The sequence below is a fragment of the Camelus bactrianus genome, chromosome 22, assembly GCF_048773025.1.
Source record: "Camelus bactrianus isolate YW-2024 breed Bactrian camel chromosome 22, ASM4877302v1, whole genome shotgun sequence".
NCBI lineage: Eukaryota > Metazoa > Chordata > Mammalia > Artiodactyla > Camelidae > Camelus > Camelus bactrianus.
This window is the reverse complement of record NC_133560.1, coordinates 29,981,549-29,997,715: the sequence shown is the minus strand read 5'-3', so window position 1 is coordinate 29,997,715 and position 16,167 is coordinate 29,981,549. Positions and strand designations below refer to the sequence as shown.

At 56.6% G+C, this 16,167-nt stretch overlaps 1 protein-coding gene across 1 annotated transcript; it reads left to right on the top strand.

Annotated features, from left to right (window-relative positions):
* The first annotated feature begins 5,434 nt into the window (after positions 1 to 5,434).
* On the top strand, positions 5,435 to 15,961 carry TLE6 (TLE family member 6, subcortical maternal complex member). The gene is made up of 16 exons (XM_074350015.1): positions 5,435 to 5,532; positions 6,132 to 6,238; positions 6,757 to 6,845; positions 7,260 to 7,410; positions 8,363 to 8,404; positions 8,608 to 8,730; positions 11,945 to 12,379; positions 12,724 to 12,784; positions 12,863 to 12,966; positions 13,054 to 13,091; positions 13,697 to 13,949; positions 14,042 to 14,292; positions 14,578 to 14,719; positions 15,122 to 15,272; positions 15,534 to 15,610; positions 15,779 to 15,961. Exons 2-16 carry the CDS (start codon positions 6,158 to 6,160, stop codon positions 15,881 to 15,883), a joined length of 2,103 nt encoding a protein of 700 aa, XP_074206116.1. The 5' UTR covers positions 5,435 to 5,532; positions 6,132 to 6,157; the 3' UTR covers positions 15,884 to 15,961.
* The last annotated feature ends 206 nt before the right edge of the window (positions 15,962 to 16,167 follow it).

Sequence of the window (16,167 nt, the reverse complement as noted above, 5' to 3'; positions counted from 1 at the left end):
CTAGGAGGATGTGGAGGACTGGATGAAGAAGTTGTGGTATATTTATACAATGGAATACTATTCAGCCATAAAAAAGAATAAACTAATTCCATTTGCAGCAACATGGATGGATCTGGAGATCATTGTTCTAAGTGAAGTAAATCAGAAAGAGAAAGAAAAATACCATATGATATCACTCATATGTGGAATCTAAAAAAAGAGAAGACACTAATGAACTTATCTACAAAACAGAAACAGACTTGCAGACATAGTAAACAATCTTATGCTTACTGGGGGGAAAGGGGGTGGGGAGGAATAAATTTGGGAGTCCCAGATTTGCAAATATTAACTACCATATATATAGATAAAAAACAAATTTCTTCTGTATAGTAGAGGGAACTATATTCAATATCTTATAATAACTAGTGAACATGAAAAAGAATATATGTATGTGTATACATGACTGGGACATTATTCTGTACACTGGAAATTCACACATTGTAACTGACACATTATAACTGACTATCCTTCAATTAAAAAAAAAAGTTTTCCCACTGGGAGGATGTGGAACAGCTGGGCCATCCTTGCACACCACTGGTGGGAATGGAAAAGTTAAGGGTCACATAGTCATCACGTGATCACAAAACAAAACAAATGTCCACCAGTGGATGAAGGGCTAAACTAAACAAAATGTGGTCCCTCCCTGCAGTGGAATAGTACTAGGCCATAAAAAGGAACCAAGTACTGAAACAGGCAAAAACATAAATGAACGTCAAAAAGGATGCTCAGTGAAAGAAGCGAAATGCAAATGATTACAAACCCTATGAATCCATTTATATGACATTTCTAGGAAAGGAGACTCCTATGGAGACAGAAGGCTATGGATGGGAGGGAGAGATTGATTCAAAACGGACGAGAGGGACATTTCTGAGGTGAGGGAAATGTGCTAGAATTGGATTGTGGTGATGGTTGTACAACTGGACGAATTTACTATAAATCATGGAACCCTGTGCTTAAAACGGGTCAACTCGTTATATAAATTATGCTTCAGTGAAGCTGTAATAAAACACCTTCCCGGGAGAGGGCGCCAGAGACCACAAATTCAGTTCAGAACCAGCCTGGAGGATGGGGTCGGTGGGCGCACTCCTTTGCCCTCTTCCCACCTCGCAGGGGAAGGCGTTCTGCTGCCGCTCCTCCAGGCCCTGGGGGTCTCTGGGATAAAGCCATCACCTTCTTTGAGATGATGCCGTTGGAATGAATCACTGGCCGGCCGGGGACTTGCTGGGATACCCTCAGCAGCCTAAAACGCCTGCTTTAGCCACCGTGGTCCCGCGGAGCCCTGAATGCGCACCAGGTGGGGGGACGCGCCAGCCTCCCTGGCAGTGACAAGGGGAGTTGGGGTTGGGACACCACCCGGGCCACATCCTGTCATCGCTCAGTCCCAGGGGGAGGGTCCATATGAAGCAAAAAGTATAAATTGGGATGAAGAGACACTTTGGGGTGGATGTGACAAGGGGCCAGGGCTGGACCACTGAAAGACAACCTGGCCAGCCCTGAGGGGGAGGCGTCAGAGCACCGAGCGCCTCCTGGGGGGGCCACCTGGGACCCCCACCTGAGACCCAGCCATCTGAGGAAAGTAAGCTCCCACAAATGCACTTGGGTGAACACAAGTGTCACCCACACAGCCATCCTTTCAGCCACACACGGACAGGGTGGACAAGGAAAAATTAAATAAAACCAAAAGATCACGGAGGTGGTGGGTAGAGTTACAGGAGCCAGAGAGAAAAAGGGATGGGGTCTCCCTGAGAAGTGATTTTCAACTGAGCTCTGCTTGGCAGAAGGTGTTCGCTGTAAAGAAGGGAACAAGAAAGGGAACGTGGATGAATGCTCACCAGTGACCCAACATTGAACCAATGAAGCCACCCTCAGATTTCTGACCTCCAGAACCCGTCTGAGAGGCACTGAGTTTGGGGGCACTTTGTTACAGCAATAACTAATACATCTGGATTTCTTTAGAAGCTCCAGGTCCAGGAGATCCTAAATCCACTTCTGGGATGGATACACCTTCTTTCAAGCTTGGGTCCACGGGGTGGCCCGACCTAATCACTACGCAGACAGTTCAATTGTGGGGAGTTAATTTAGATCTGAGCATTAGGGTATAACGGTTATGAGTATATATCCTGAGTTCAAATGCCAGCTTCATGGCATAGTAACTGCAGGACGCTGGGCAGGTCAGTTAACCTCTCTGAACCTCAGTTTCCTCCTCTGTAGAGTGGGAATATCAGGTCATGGAGCGGGGTGCTATAGTTACTTAATTTTTCTTTTGAGCCTTGTAGATGGCAGAATTGTGTCCCCTGTAAACATACGTTTAAGTCGGAACCCCTGGTAGCACGGAATGGGAACTTATTTGGAAATAGGGTCTTTGCAGATGTAATTAGTTAAGATGAGGTCACACTGGAGTAGGGTGGCCCCAAATCCAGTGACTGATGTCCTTATAAGAAGAGGGAAATTTGGACACAGAGGCGGCCACGTGAAGCTGAAGGCAGAGACTGAAGTAACACATCTACAAACCAAGGACGCCGAGGATGCCCGGCCGGCACCACCAGAAGCTGGAAAAGGCAGGACAGACTCTTCAGAGGAAGCACAGCCTTGCCTGCCAAAGCTTTGATTTTGGACTTCCGGCTTCCAGGCTGACCGTGAAAGAATGAATTTCTGTTGTTTTAAGCCACTGGGTTTGTGGTTGTTACATCAGCTCCAGGAAAGGACTACAAAACTCTTTCCACCAGGTGGCAGAAAGCAAACCTTAATCAATTCTGGGTAATTGGATAAATTCACTTTTCCTGGGGCCAGGGGAAGTTCAAGGGGATTCACCTGGCGTCAGGAGTGGGGGCAGCTGCGGGCTTCGGAGCATGGAGCGTGTCTCAGCCCAGCCAGCACCTTTGCAGGGCCTGTCCTCCTGCGCCTTTGGTCATTCGTCTGTTGCCTGGACATGAGGGCCGTTCTCCCTCCAGGCTTTCTGTAGGTTCACTCTCACTTCTGTCGCTTGGCTATTGTCTCTTACCCACGTGGACCACTAGGAAGTTCTGAGGATGGGAGAGAGAATGTGGGGGTGGGGGTGGGGTTTGAAATCTGTCGCTACCTCCCAGCTGTCACCTGCCTGTGGTCACTCGACAGCCCCCTCTCCACCCTGGGCTTTCTCTTGAGCCCTCTGCCTGGTCCACTCCCAACCCAGGTGACCCTGGGACCTCTGAGTGGCTGGGTCTGAGGTCTCCCAGGTGGGCCCAGGGAATTCCAAAGCTTTGGAAAAGCAAACCCATTTTGTCTCGAACTTTCACCCAGACCTTGGATTTCCAAATAAACCACAACTCAAGAGCCAAGGAGGAAATCTTTGCTTCCTCCTTTCCCAGCTGCTGCGCCATCGCTCCCCTTCCTGCGGGCTCAGTCTTGGGGAGGTGGCCTGCCTGCCTCCCAGGCTCAGCAAGCAGGGGATAGTAAAAGTAAGAACCGAGGGTTGAGCCCACACCTTGAAAATGCCAACAATTTACCCCACGCCCACAAGCATGCAGGGGATTTTTGACAAATGAGGATGGATTGGCTGCTATAAAACCTGATTTCTACACAGACCTATGAATTTTTCTTTTTAAAGAACCTCTGTGGATCACTGGATCTGCACTGTCCAGTGGAACTTTCTACAATGGTGGGAAGGTTCCATATCTACCCTGGGCAGTGTGGAGCAGTCGTCCCCAGTCACGTGTGGCTGCTGAGCAATTGACATTTGGCCAGTGCACCAAGGAACTGAGTTTTAAATGTTGTTTCATTTTAATTTAACCCCAGGTACCCAGTGGACACCGTAGGAGACAAGACAGCCTCAGATACACTGGTGTGGCCAGCTGACCGTGTACAACCTGATAGGAGGCGAGCCAAGCACAGAGGGAGGTCACTAGCAGGCTGAACATACATAAAATACATGTCAGTGAAGGGCCAGTTGAGGGATCATGGGTGAAAACTTTTTTTTTCAGCCCTCACTTTCTCCTCCATAGACAAGCCACAAAACCCAATTTATGTTTACATGATAACCTCTGGGGGGGCTATGCACCCCCCCAGAGCTGAACCTTCAGTGGCCTGTTCCCCTCCCACAGCCCCCACCCCGTGACAAAGCCCAGCGTGGGGGATAGGTTGGGGGAGGGTTCTCTGGTTCCTGTGGATCCGAAGCTGGCACACCCACCCAGGCGCCTGGGGCCAGGCACAGGCCTGTGTGAGAATCCCAGCAGCATTACGTGAATTTTGCACACAGCAGGGTCTAGGGCCATGGAGATTACAAGATTATCTTCCATATAAACCAAACTTGGAGAAAAATAAGAAAGAGAGAATGGAGGCCACCCTGAGGTGGTGACCTCTGGGCCAGCGCTGACGGTGATGGACCCAGCCAGGGGAGAGACTGTCCCTAGCCCAGGAGGGAACAGCCAGGGCCAAGGTTCTGGGGTGGGTACCGGCTTGGCCTCTCACTCCAAAACTCGGCACTGACCCTTTCATATAGGGAGCAGGCATTTTGCACCAGGCCAAAACACACACCCCTCCGACAGCGTCCCAAGCCTTGAATACCCACCACGCTTCCCTTCTTGGCCTTGAACCTGAAAAACTATACCAGCCTCAAGGCCTTTGCAGTTCCTGCTTCTGGTTCTCAGGTTTCTCAGATCCTCTGCCCCTGGACTTGGACGGCAGCTGGGAAAATTCGCTGATAAAATGCACAGCCCGGAGCCTGGCTGATAGGAAGCCTGAATAAAAAGGAACCCGCTAAGTTTTCCCCAAGAAAGGGGCTTGAAGTTCCGTTTGCACTGCACGTTATTTAATATTGAGGAGAACGTTCTTAGCCCATATCTATGGTTTGGGGTGAGAGGGCTGATTTCCCCCACTTCCATTCCCAGCCCCACCCCTAGTCATGGGCCACTCCTGGGCAAGACTAAAAATCATCAGGCTTCTCACCAAACAAGGCAACTACGCGCCGCTCAGCCCCTCCCCAAGTTGCACCCTCTGACCTCAACCCCCTTGCTTTTCTGAATATCCTGATTCCTGCCAGGACCCCAAACTGCCTCCGACTCTGCACGCTGCCCTTCCACGCAGCGGGACCGCAAGGGTTAAGCGGCAGCACCCGGCGCGCTGATTGACGGCCCGGCTGGCGGCTGGGGAGAGCCGGCCAATCAGCGATGGCGACCGCGGCCCACGTGGGCAAACGGCCTCGCAATTGGTCAGCGCCGCCGGCGGCCGCCCGCGAAGCCCGAGCCCACGTGCAGCTGCTGCTCCTTCATTGACCAGCTTCGTGGTGCAGGTGGCGGGGGGGGGGGGGGGGGGGGGGGTGGGGGGTGGGGGGTGGGGGTGGGGTGGGGGTGGGGGGGTCCGGGGCGGGGCGGGGCGGGGTCAGGGCGGGGCGGGGCGGGGCCCGATGGGTCAATTGGCCCCTGGGGATAGGGGGAGGTGCTTCCTCTAGGCCTGAACTTGGCTGACCCTCGCGGCTTCCGCCTTGCTCCTCCAGGACCACCATCCTAAGGGAGGCGGGTAGGCCCACCGGCCTCCTGGAGGACCCCCGGGTCCCTGGGCTGGCAGGGTCCCTCAGCTGGAGGGGTGCTAAGGGGCAGAAGCGAAGTGAAGAAGGGGCTGGGTGTCACAGGAGTGATTGGAGTAGAGAAAGGTCTCTTTTCTCCTGTCTGAGCAATTGCTACTAATTCACCTGGCCAACTCTTACTTATCCTTCAAAACCCCTTTCCAAATGACGTTCTCTCGTGATTTGGGAAGTTGTCCCACAACTAAGGTTGAGCTTTGGCATGCTTCTCTAGGGCTCCCCTAGCCCTGACTGCTCCTGGTAGGCAGTGTATGTGTTCGGCACCATTACGACCCACCTCATAGGGCGAGGCCCCAGCGGTCCCTACAACTATTCAGCGAGGCTGGAAGCACCAGAGTGTTGGATGAATGAACACACGATGTAGCAGTGCTGTGCAGTGGGGTGCTGGCGGTCAGGGAGGGGCCGGGGGGCCGGGACTGGGTCCTGGAGGGGAGACCATGATGGGCGGTGGGCGAGGGTGGGGAGGGGCTGGTTTTGCCCCTCCCACTGCCCGGCCTCCTGCACTCATGTTCTGCCATCTCCTTGCTACTTGTAGGGTCCTGGCTACAGTTCTTGTGACCAATGCCTGAGGATGACCTCTTGGGTCCATCGCAGCCCCACAAGGAGTCCCCTCAAAGGATGGTGAGGCCCCCAGGAACTTTGGTGAGGAGGGCATGGTGTGGCAGTAGCCCCTCGGGGGAGGGGGAAGAGGCTGGGCTTAAATCTAGTTCTGCTCCTCAGGGAGAGACTTGGGTGGTGTGGCCAGGCCTTTAAGCTGGGGACACTATCTCCTCATACTTTTAAGGCATTTTCTTTTTTAAATTAAACTTATCTCCTAGGTGATAAAACATAGGCCTACATCATATATTGAGTTAATGTTTTACAAGCAAATGCCCCCTCCCCACCCCCACACCACTACTTCCCAGAGAAGACCATTGCTAACATTTCTGGGCTGGAGAAGACAAACTTCTTCGGTACAGGGCCAGAGAGTAAATATTTTCAATTGAGGCCAAGACGTAAAATGGAAGATATCCTGTAGGTACTTAAGTGATAAGGGAGCATGTGATCTTCAGGACTCGGGAGGCCCTGCCCCACCCTCTTCAGGCTGCTTGAGGCTGTGCACTGTCTTCGGGGATGCTGGGAGGCTGCTGGTTTTCTTGATCCCTCCTTGACCTCTGCAGGTTCATCCTGAGGCCAGCCTCCCCGAGGCCAGCCTCCCAGCCCAGAGCTATCTGGACGCCCTGCAGCAGCTCCAGCAGCAGTTCCCCAGGTGCGGGCAGTTCTGGGGGAGGGGCGGGGCAAGGGCGGGAGGTCGCCCTGTGGCAGGAAAGAATTCTGTCCTCTACCACCTCCAAGACCCCAAAGACAGGACCAGTAAGGGGCTGGAGTGCGGGGCGGCTGTACTGAAGGCCAAAGCCGAAGGAAAGGAACCCCAGTAATATCAATGCTGGCTTTCACTTATATTTTTGATTTTTTATTGTTGAGTGTGAATTTGCTTGTATTCAGTTCTGTTCTGGAAAATACCACATTAACAACATACTCATCTTGAAGCCACCTTCAGCTTGGCACCTGGAAAGGACTGGCTCGCTTGCTGGAGCTGCCCTGTTGGGGGCTGGGGACAGGGCACATTCTGGGGAAGGGTCTGGAGGCCTCCTCTTCCAGTGGGGTCTGTCTTCCCTGGCAGGTTCCCCACGCATTTGATGACACAGATGGAGAGCGCTTGCTGCTCGGTGAGCCCCGCCCCAAGCCGGGCAGCCCCAAGCCGGGCAGCCCCAAGCCGGGCAGCCCTTCAGGAACTGCTTGGAAAGGCCGCTCTGTTTGGCCTCAGGAGCCAGGTTTGGGGACACCCTCTCCTCAACTTTCTTTTGCTTTAGGCAGGTGAATTAACCCACTGAGCCCCCGCTTCATGTGAGTTTTTGTTAGTTAATAAAAACCTTGCTGTGAAAGCGAGTAATTCCATATTTAAGTTAAGATGTTTCTTCGGGCCACAGTTGGTCAGTTAGGGCTACAACACAAGATGGGAGTCCCTGCCCTTCAGGAGTGTGTGTTCTAGTGTGTGCTGTCTTCTAGAACCTTCCACGATGATAGGAATGTTCCACATCAGTAGGGTCCAGTATGACACCTGCTAGCCACATGTGGTTATTGAACACTTACAAGGAGCTGAATTTTAATTGATTTAAACTTAAAGAGCCACATTTGACTAGTGGTTACCTCAGTGGACCAGATAGCTCTAAGGGAAGGAGAGAGACAAGTAGAGAAATGAGATTCTCAAAATGTAAGCGTTAACACGAAAGGAGAAGGTGATGGAGTGGAAGTGAGTAAAGATTTTGAGCTATGGTAGTCAGGAAGGGCTTCTTGGAGGAAGTGACATTCACAGTAAGACCTGGAAGAGAAGATGTTCTGCCCAACCTAGAGAGAACAGGGAAGGTCGTGCAGGCAGCGAGTACAGCATGTGCAAAGGTCCTGGGGCATGACCACGCCTGGGGGTCGGAGGCCCATGTGACCGGAGCAGTGTAGGGGAGGGAGGGGGCAGGTCATGCAGGGCCTATTCAGAGGCCTTTGACCTTCAAGTCATGTCATTTCATAAAATGAAAGCCAGGGGTCTCCCTCATTACCTCCCACTCGGAGTGTGGTAGGTGGTATCTCATTTGATGAGAGCAGGGACCAGAGAGGTGGCACAGCTTGTCCAGGGTCACACAGCTGGGGAGAAGCACCCGCAGCATTCAGTCCTGCACTCTTGTCAGCTTCCGTCGACCTCCCAGTGTGATCTCTGTTGTCCCTTTGCAGTTCCAGAAGATTCGGCAAGGTCTCCAGGAACATCACAAGCAGGTGAACAAGGGACCAGGAGCTTGGTGGGGGAGGGCTGCCCCTCCTTGCAAGGCAGGAGAAAGGCAGTGAGAGGGAGGAGGGGATGGGGCAGGTCATGCAGGGCCTTGTAGGCCTCGGGGAGGACGTGGGCTTTTATCCCCAGGGAGGTGGGAGCCCTGGAGGGCTGTGGGCAGAGGGGGTGAGACCTAACATGAAATCCCCAGGGTATCCATGGGACCCCACAAATCGGGAGTGCAAACCCGCCCTCTCTGAGCCTCTTGCCTCCTGGCCCGCTGACCAGTCCCTGTGTGGCTGGACAAGGCCAGGGTCCTGTCAGCATGTTGCAGGTTAGTCGCCTCCGCTCTGAAGGGGCTGTTATGTGCCAGGCACGGCCGGATGCGGTCTCCATGTGTCTGCGATTCTCAAGGGCCTGGCTTACACTTGCGGGGAGGGGAGGTGCGCAGCCTGCACCGGGGGCCCAGCTCCCAGCCCGGGGCGCCTTGCCCAAGCTGAAGCATGACTTCCTCCCCTGTCTGTCCTCCCGCCACCTGGCCCCTTTCTCCTGGGTGCTGGCAGGACTTTCTGCCTGTGCCAGATGTGACTGGCGGAGGGCCAGGGCTGTGTCTGCGACTTAGCAGGGCCTGGGGTGGGTAGCTCAGGGAGCAGGGGAAGACAGAGAGGCAGGGGCCAGGAAGCAACCAGAACACGGTTATTCATTCAACAGATATTTATCCATCACCTTCTTGCCAAGTGCTGTTGTAGGCGCCAGGGAAATAGCAAAGGAGAACACAGACAGACCGCTGCCCTTGGGGTGAGAGGACCTTGGTAAACAGAAGTGTCAGGTGGTGAGGGCTGGGCTAGGTGGGGGCAGAGTTGAGCAGTCCTAAGGGGATGTGGGGGACTGAGGTGGGAGTGGGTTGCAATTCAGGATGGTCGGGGAAGGCTGGCTGAGAAAGTGACATTTGGGTAGACTCTGGAAGGAGATCAGAGAGGGAGTGTGGATGTCTGGAATGAGGAGTAGGCCAGGCAGAGGGCACGACGTGTGCAAAGGCCCTGAGGCAGGACTGGGCCTGCCCTGTTGCAGGGACGTTGAGGAGGCCCGTGTGGCTGGAGCAGAGTGAGTCAGGCGGAAAGAGGGAGAAGGTGAAGAGCAGGCAAGGGACTAGGCGGTCTTGCAGGGCCTTGTGGGCCGTGGGGGGACTTGCACTTTTACCCTAAGGGAGGCGGGAGCCCTGGAGGGCTGTGGGCAGAGGAGGGGCCGGGCCTTGTTCAGGTGCTCGCAGGTGCCCTCTGGTGGCTGCAGTAGGGAGGATGGACAGCTGGGGGCCAGGACAGGAGTTGAGGACTGGTTAGAGCTGTCCAGGTGTGGGATGCTGGCCACTGCGGAGGCCTGGTGGTGAGGAGCAGTTCACGCTGTGGATGTTCTTTGGGAGGAAACTGACAGCCCTTGCTGAGTATCGAGGCATAACGGGAAGAGGAGGGTCCAGGAAGGTCTCTACCCAGCATCCTGGCCCCCCACAGAAGGCCCCAGGTGATGATTCCTGGCTGAATTGTGTTTCCGCACAGACCATCTCCCCTTCCCCTGTTTCCTGCTCCTTGTTTTCCAGCCTCCTTGCTGTGCGTTTAAAATCCCGGGCAGCAGCGGGAGGGCCCCCCTGGCTCCCCAGCCCGCCTGCCTGCACACCGCTCTCCCCAGGGAGGACCGGCTGGAAGGCAGGAGGGAGCAGCACTTTTCATGCTGAGTGCATTAAAGTGCCAGTAAATTGCGCATTAACGAGCCAGGGCGAATTGGGGAAGGCTCCCCTGGGCCTTGTACTGCTGGGAGGCCCAGCTGGGGAATCCATCACTGGCTGCCCTGGGAGGCAGCAGCCTTGAGCGCTCAGGGAGGGGTCCTACATCACAGCCTCTCCATCCACCCTCCTGTTGGCCCCCACCCACTACGGGCAGTGGGTGGGACCAGGCTGCCAGGGGAGGCAGATTAACACGGCTGGCCCCCATGTCTCCTGACTTTGGGGAAGTTGGCTTTGAGTCCTGAGCCTCAGTTTTCTCATCTGCAGAATGGGAACGCCAGTAGCGCCTGTTGAACATAACAGACAGCCACGGCGCTTATACTGCGTCTCTTGAGCAATTCTTTCTCTCTGTGAATCGGAGCATTTCCCCAGGGTTCTGGCATCCACCATGGAGGGGCCTGTGCAGTCATAAGACCATGGCCACCACCTCCAGAGCCATAGGCCAAAGATAAATCCATGTTCTCCTCTTCAACAGGACACGCGTGGCTATTTAAATTTTAATCGGCATCAGACGAGGGCACTGTTCACATTTCAATCTCTCAACAGCGACCACCCTAGACAGGCAGGTCCAGAACATCCCTGGTGGCACTGTGTTTTGCCTGCCTGGGCCGAATGTAGCTGCACACACACACCTTCCATAGAGCCCCTTACCGGGCTGAAAGGGGGGTCTCCCTGCTGCAGACTGGCCACTCTGGCAGGGAGCTTCCTGTCTTGCTTGGTGCGTGTCCTCAGCCGGAGGCCGGGCCATCTAGAAACCACTGCCTTGGTTCCTGGTGTCTGTGCTGGCTGCGGCGGCAGCCCCCGGCCCCACCTGGCGACTGAGCCCTGGAAACGTGGCCGCTGGGACTGGAGGGACGCATTTGGAATTGTATTTTACGTTTAAATAGCCACCTGCGGCTGGGCGTGCTGTGCGGGGCGGCACCGTCTAGTGGAAGGAGAGGTTCCAAGCAGAGTACCGTGTCCGCGGGCAGTGGAGAAGGGCCGCAGAGGGGGTGGGAAGGTGCCCCTTCTTGAGGAACAGACAGGCGGGCCTTCTGCTGGGAGGCGGGGCAATGAAATGCAGGGTGCTTTCCGCCATCTTAGAAACTGTTAACTTAAATCTGGAATTGGCAGTAGTCACCTGGCTCGACCTGCCACACAAGCGACGCCCCCCAGCTGTCCTGTCGCCAGCCCCACTACCGAAGAGGGAACCATCAGCGTCTTAGGACCTGTCCAAGGTTTAAACAAATCCAAATGTCGTCCCCACACAGGGGGACATGCCTACACACAGCTTTGCTTCTTGAAGTCCTTTTAAGCGAGGGCTGGCATTCAGCTGTACTTTTCAAACATCCCAAGAGAAGCAGCTGGGGTGCGAACCCCGATCTGACTTGACTTTCTACCACACGGTCCTGGTGACTTGTGGGCATTAGGGCTGGATTTTATACCCGAGGTCAAGGCTGGCTTCTGGGCGCCAGGAGTTTGTTTTAAGCTAGGTGTGGTTCGGAGGGCTGGCATGATCACGAATCCACCCAAGGACGGTCCAGGGAGGTGGGGTGTCCACGGGGACTCTGGCTCGTAGGAGGGGACGCAAGCCCAGGCCTGTCAGATGACGAAGTTTTGGCTGGGGTGGCGTCCCCCCTCTAGGCGGAGGACTTCCTGCGTCTCCTAGGAACCTGCAGCCTATCCCTGGGCTTGCAGCAGGGGGAGGTGGGCTCCCGGGGCCTCGAGGAGGGAGGGGGCGGGCTCGGGGCTTGGGACACGTCCTCATGTCCCTCGTGACATGTTCTTCCAGCACCAGGGGAGCCAGGTCTCCTCTGGTGAGCAGGCCAGCCAGGGCTCCCAAGGGCCGGCCAGCCCCGAGGCCTCCCGGCACGCAGGGGTCAGGACCCTGCAGCCCTCCAGTCTCCAGGGGCCCAACTTCGAAGACACCATGGCCGCGAGGTCCTCCGACTGGCTCCAACAGCCTCCTGGCATGGACGACGAGGCCGACCTCGAGCTAGATGTGCGGCTGTCCTGGGACTCGGAGCCCCGCTTGTGGCAGGACGTTCTGACTGAGGAACTCTGGCGGACTTTTGCTGGGACCCGGGAGAAGGAGAAACGCCCGGGCCTCAGGAGTGAGTCTCCCTGCGGGCGAGGGGAGGAGGGGCTCGGGCCACACGGAGGGGCAGCCAGGGCTAAACTTGGATGCCCTGCCATCTCCCACTCTGTCCTCTCCTCCCTCCCGTTGGCATAGCGACAGGCCAGGCACCAGGGCTGGTAAGTAACTGGAATCCTCAGTACCCAGAGGGGTGAGCTGCTGGGCTGGGTGTCGTCCCGGCCTGGCCCCCAGGCTGGGACGCATGGGTTCCTGTGGGATGGGCCCACCTCCTCCACCTCAGCCCTTGGATACCCTCAGAGGACTCCGGATTGTGCCGGAGCCTGTCCGCAGCTCTGCCTGGACGGGAGGATGGACTTCAGACCATTGGAGAGTCCCAACCACACTGTCTGGACCCTCCTAACGTGTTCTGGTTCTAAGACTGACCCTGGACAGATCCTTTGGTCTGAACCAATCTCCCCAATTCCCGCGGGCAGGAAAGCCAGAACCCAGGACCACGACGCTTGGGAGTGGAAGTACTTAACGAGGACACTCTGGGTAATCCTGATGCGGGGAGGGCAGCCTGCCCCAGGGGCAGGGGGAATGCCTGCCTCTGATCCACTCTTCTCTGCCCAGTTCTCAGCCTACCTAAGCCCTCCCCCAGCAACTGTGAGGGCTCCAAAGAAGAGAGCACAGGATGGGGCGCTGTAGGCCGGGGGGTGTCCTCCCACGCGGCTCAGGTGAGACCCGGCACCCCACGTGGAGGCGGGGGGGCGGCTTGGGGCCGGAGGAGGATGTGGCTTAGCTGTGATCTCATCTGCCTGCAGGAGGCTGCCGGGAGAGCGGATCAATTTCTGAAGCCCATGTAAGTTTCTGCACTGCCCCTCCTCTCTGTGGAGTGTGGGTACCTCTGTGCCCGGCAGGAAATGGGGATCGGAGGTGTAGGTGTGTCTTCTTTCTTCCCTATCACCAAGGTGCTGTCCTTAGTAACTGCAGCTTGAGGGGTCTGGGTAGAGAAGTGTGACTCAAGTTATAATTACACCAGCATCACTGCCCCTCCCCACATAACCGGCTTTGAGTTCAAGGGCTTTGGGGAAGGAACTCCCATGGAGTGGGAAGGGAGAGGGGCTGTGTCAGAGCTGGATGCAGGCAGTCCCAACCTTGTGGTCTGAGGCTCAGGGAGCCCAGACTGGGGAGAAGGTTTTCTGGAGGAAGGGGCATAATGGTTAGGACCTTGAAGGATGAGTAGGAGTTTGTTGGGATAGTGCAAAGCATTCCAGGCAGAAGGGAGCAGTGTTTGGTTATGGGAGAGGGGGAATACTTGGAGGGGTGTGGGTAGGACCTTAGGGAAGTATAGAGGAACCCCCAAATCTGAAAAAGAACCAAGACCCTGTGGGGCTTGGTAGGTGACCCCCTCTGGGTAGAGAGGCTTGCAGGCAGGCTGGTGACCCTGAGGCTTCTCCTCCCAAGATGCTGGGATCCTGAGGACTTTGAAAGCACGAGTAATAGGCCTGATGCCTTGCCCTGGCAACCCAAGAAGCTGGCCGTCCCACACCGAGTGGAGAAGAAGCGGAGGCTGGAACACGGGGATCCTGTGCTGGCCACGGCTGTCAGCAGCTTCACGCGGCACGCCTTCACCTGTGGTAGGGGTGGCGTGAAGGTGTGGAGCCTGGTCAAGCAGGTGGTGGTGGCCTGGTATCCGGAGTGCTACCTGCCTGTGCAGGTGAGGGTGGGGCTGGTGGGGGGCAGGGCTTGTGGGCACCAGGAGAGCCTCTCTCAGGAGAGGAAGCTCACCCCAGGCTCCGCTCACCCCAGATTCCCGGGGCCTACCTGCGCACCTGCCTGCTGTTCTCAAATAGCACAGCCCTGCTGACAGGCGGCCACAACCTGGCCGGCGTGAGCCTGTGGGACCTGATGGCGCCTTCCCTGTACGTGAGAGCGGAGCTGCCCTGTGCGGGCCTCAGCTGCCAGGCCTTGGCCGCCAGCCCCGAGGACTGCCTGGCTTTTGCCGGCTTTACCAATGGCACCGTCAGGATCTGGGACCTGCGGAACCAGAGCGTGGTCAGGTGTGGCCTGGGGGTGGACAGGGTCATCCTGAGATCCCCTTCCCACTTTGACCCCTGAGCTGGGACCCAGCAGTCTCCAGTGCAAAGCCCCTTTCCTCTGGGAACTTGCATTTGAGAGTTGAAGACCCGGGTTCAAATCTTGTCTGGGCTGTTTCCTCCAAGCCTGGTCATGGTACTTTTTGTCTGCCTCAGTTTTCCCATCTGTCATGTGGGTGTGACAGGCAGGTGGTGTGCCCAGAGTCTCAGCCCTGACCCCCCCACCTCATGATGCCCTTTCCTGGCCAGGGACCTGCCGGGGTGCTTGAACGGAGCCAAGAGCATCGCTGTCAAAGACCAGAACATCTGGACGGGGGGTCTGGATGCTTGCCTGCGGTGCTGGGACCTGAGGACCACCAGGGACCCCCAGGAATACCCGTTTGAGGCTCAGGTGCGCAGGTGGAATGGGGCCTGCTCAGCCAGGAAGCGGCTGGACTTGGACTAGAGGAGGCGGGCACTTCGGGGAAGGGCAGGAGGGAGCTGTGCGCCAAGTCTTAGTGATGCTGTAAAGGGAGGGACGTCCTCCCCGATCAGCTGTGTCCTCCTCGGATGCTTTTGTGCTCTGTGTCGGGCATTCCTGTTCTTCAGTCTCTGTGATAATCTCATCAAGTAGAGAGGACTACACTCATCTTGCAGATGAGCCAACCAAGGCCAAGAGGCGTAAAGTTGCTTGTCGGGGCCTGGCAGCCAGGAGTGGGTGGGCAGTGAGCTCCCAGGGTGGGTGCCTGTGCTCCTGCCGCCTTTTGGGCCAAATGGGACTTGATCAGCTTTCTCCCTGCTGCCTGTTCCCCAGATAATGAGCCTGTCCGCAAGCCCCAAGGAGGACTGGGTGCTGGTGGGCACAGCCAATGGCCGGCAGTGGCTGCAGCCCACTCGGGGGGGCCAGAAGCGCATGGTGGGATGTAAGGATGGCACCATCCTTGGCCTGAAGTTCTCTCCACTTGGTGAGTGGCCACGAGGAGGCAGGGGGAGTCCCCAGTGGTCCCCAGCCTCCCACAGTGCCCTGCATCACTCAGACGGACTCCACCCAGCCCTTTCTGACCCTTCCTGACCACCCCCCGTGCCCTCATCAGCAGGTGCCACCCTCAGTGATACTCCCCACAGGGCCATGGGGGATGTGGGGGTTCCCTGCTCCCCAGATCCCCAGGGGTCTGGCCCTTAGCTGCCAGCTTCCCTGTGACCGGGTTCCCTCTGACTCCTCCCAGGCCATTGGTGGGTGAGTGTGGGGACAGACGGCCTGGTCAGCATCTACAGCATGCCCACAGGGACCTCGGTGGTCCAGGTATGGGGGTGGGGCCGGTGGGCGGTCGGTGCTCATGTGTTCTGGGCACTTAGGGGCTGAGCCCAGGGGTCCAGATGCGAGGGCACAAGAGGGACCATGTTTGAACTGATGGGCAGGTGTTAAGGCAAGGACGGATGGGCCCCCTTGCTCTGCTCCCAACCCCCCCAGGTACCCGAGACGTCCTCCATCACGTGCTGTGATGTGTCCGCCAGCAACCACCTGATGGTCACGGGGTTCAGGGACCATGCTGTGGTGTATCAGATCGCGTACTGAGGGCACGCCAGGGGCTGGGTGGGCACGGCTGGGCCTGTGATCTTGGTTATGTATAATAAAGCAATTGGAAAACGCTGACTGGGTGCTACATCCTGCCCCTTGTCCCCTGGCCATCTCGTGGGGATTTGGAAGGACTTTGTCCAGCCTGGGACTTTGAGCCTTTCGAGTCCACATCCCCTGAGAATTTGATCAGAGCCACTGACCCCCCCCCCCAATCGGGGCAAGTGGACACGGAGACCTTCTTCCTGTGCCACAGCCCCTCTCTCCCCGTGTCCTGGAGGGCC

Bases quoted from the DNA above. Each gene is read 5' to 3' on its own strand.
- TLE6 (XM_074350015.1), top strand. From the start codon at position 6,158: ATGCCTGAGGATGACCTCTTGGGTCCATCGCAGCCCCACAAGGAGTCC. The intron at 8,405-8,607 runs GTGAACAAGGGA...TGAAATCCCCAG, and splicing joins TCCAGGAACATCACAAGCAG to GGTATCCATGGGACCCCACA. The intron at 15,273-15,533 runs GTGAGTGGCCAC...GACTCCTCCCAG, and splicing joins CCTGAAGTTCTCTCCACTTG to GCCATTGGTGGGTGAGTGTG.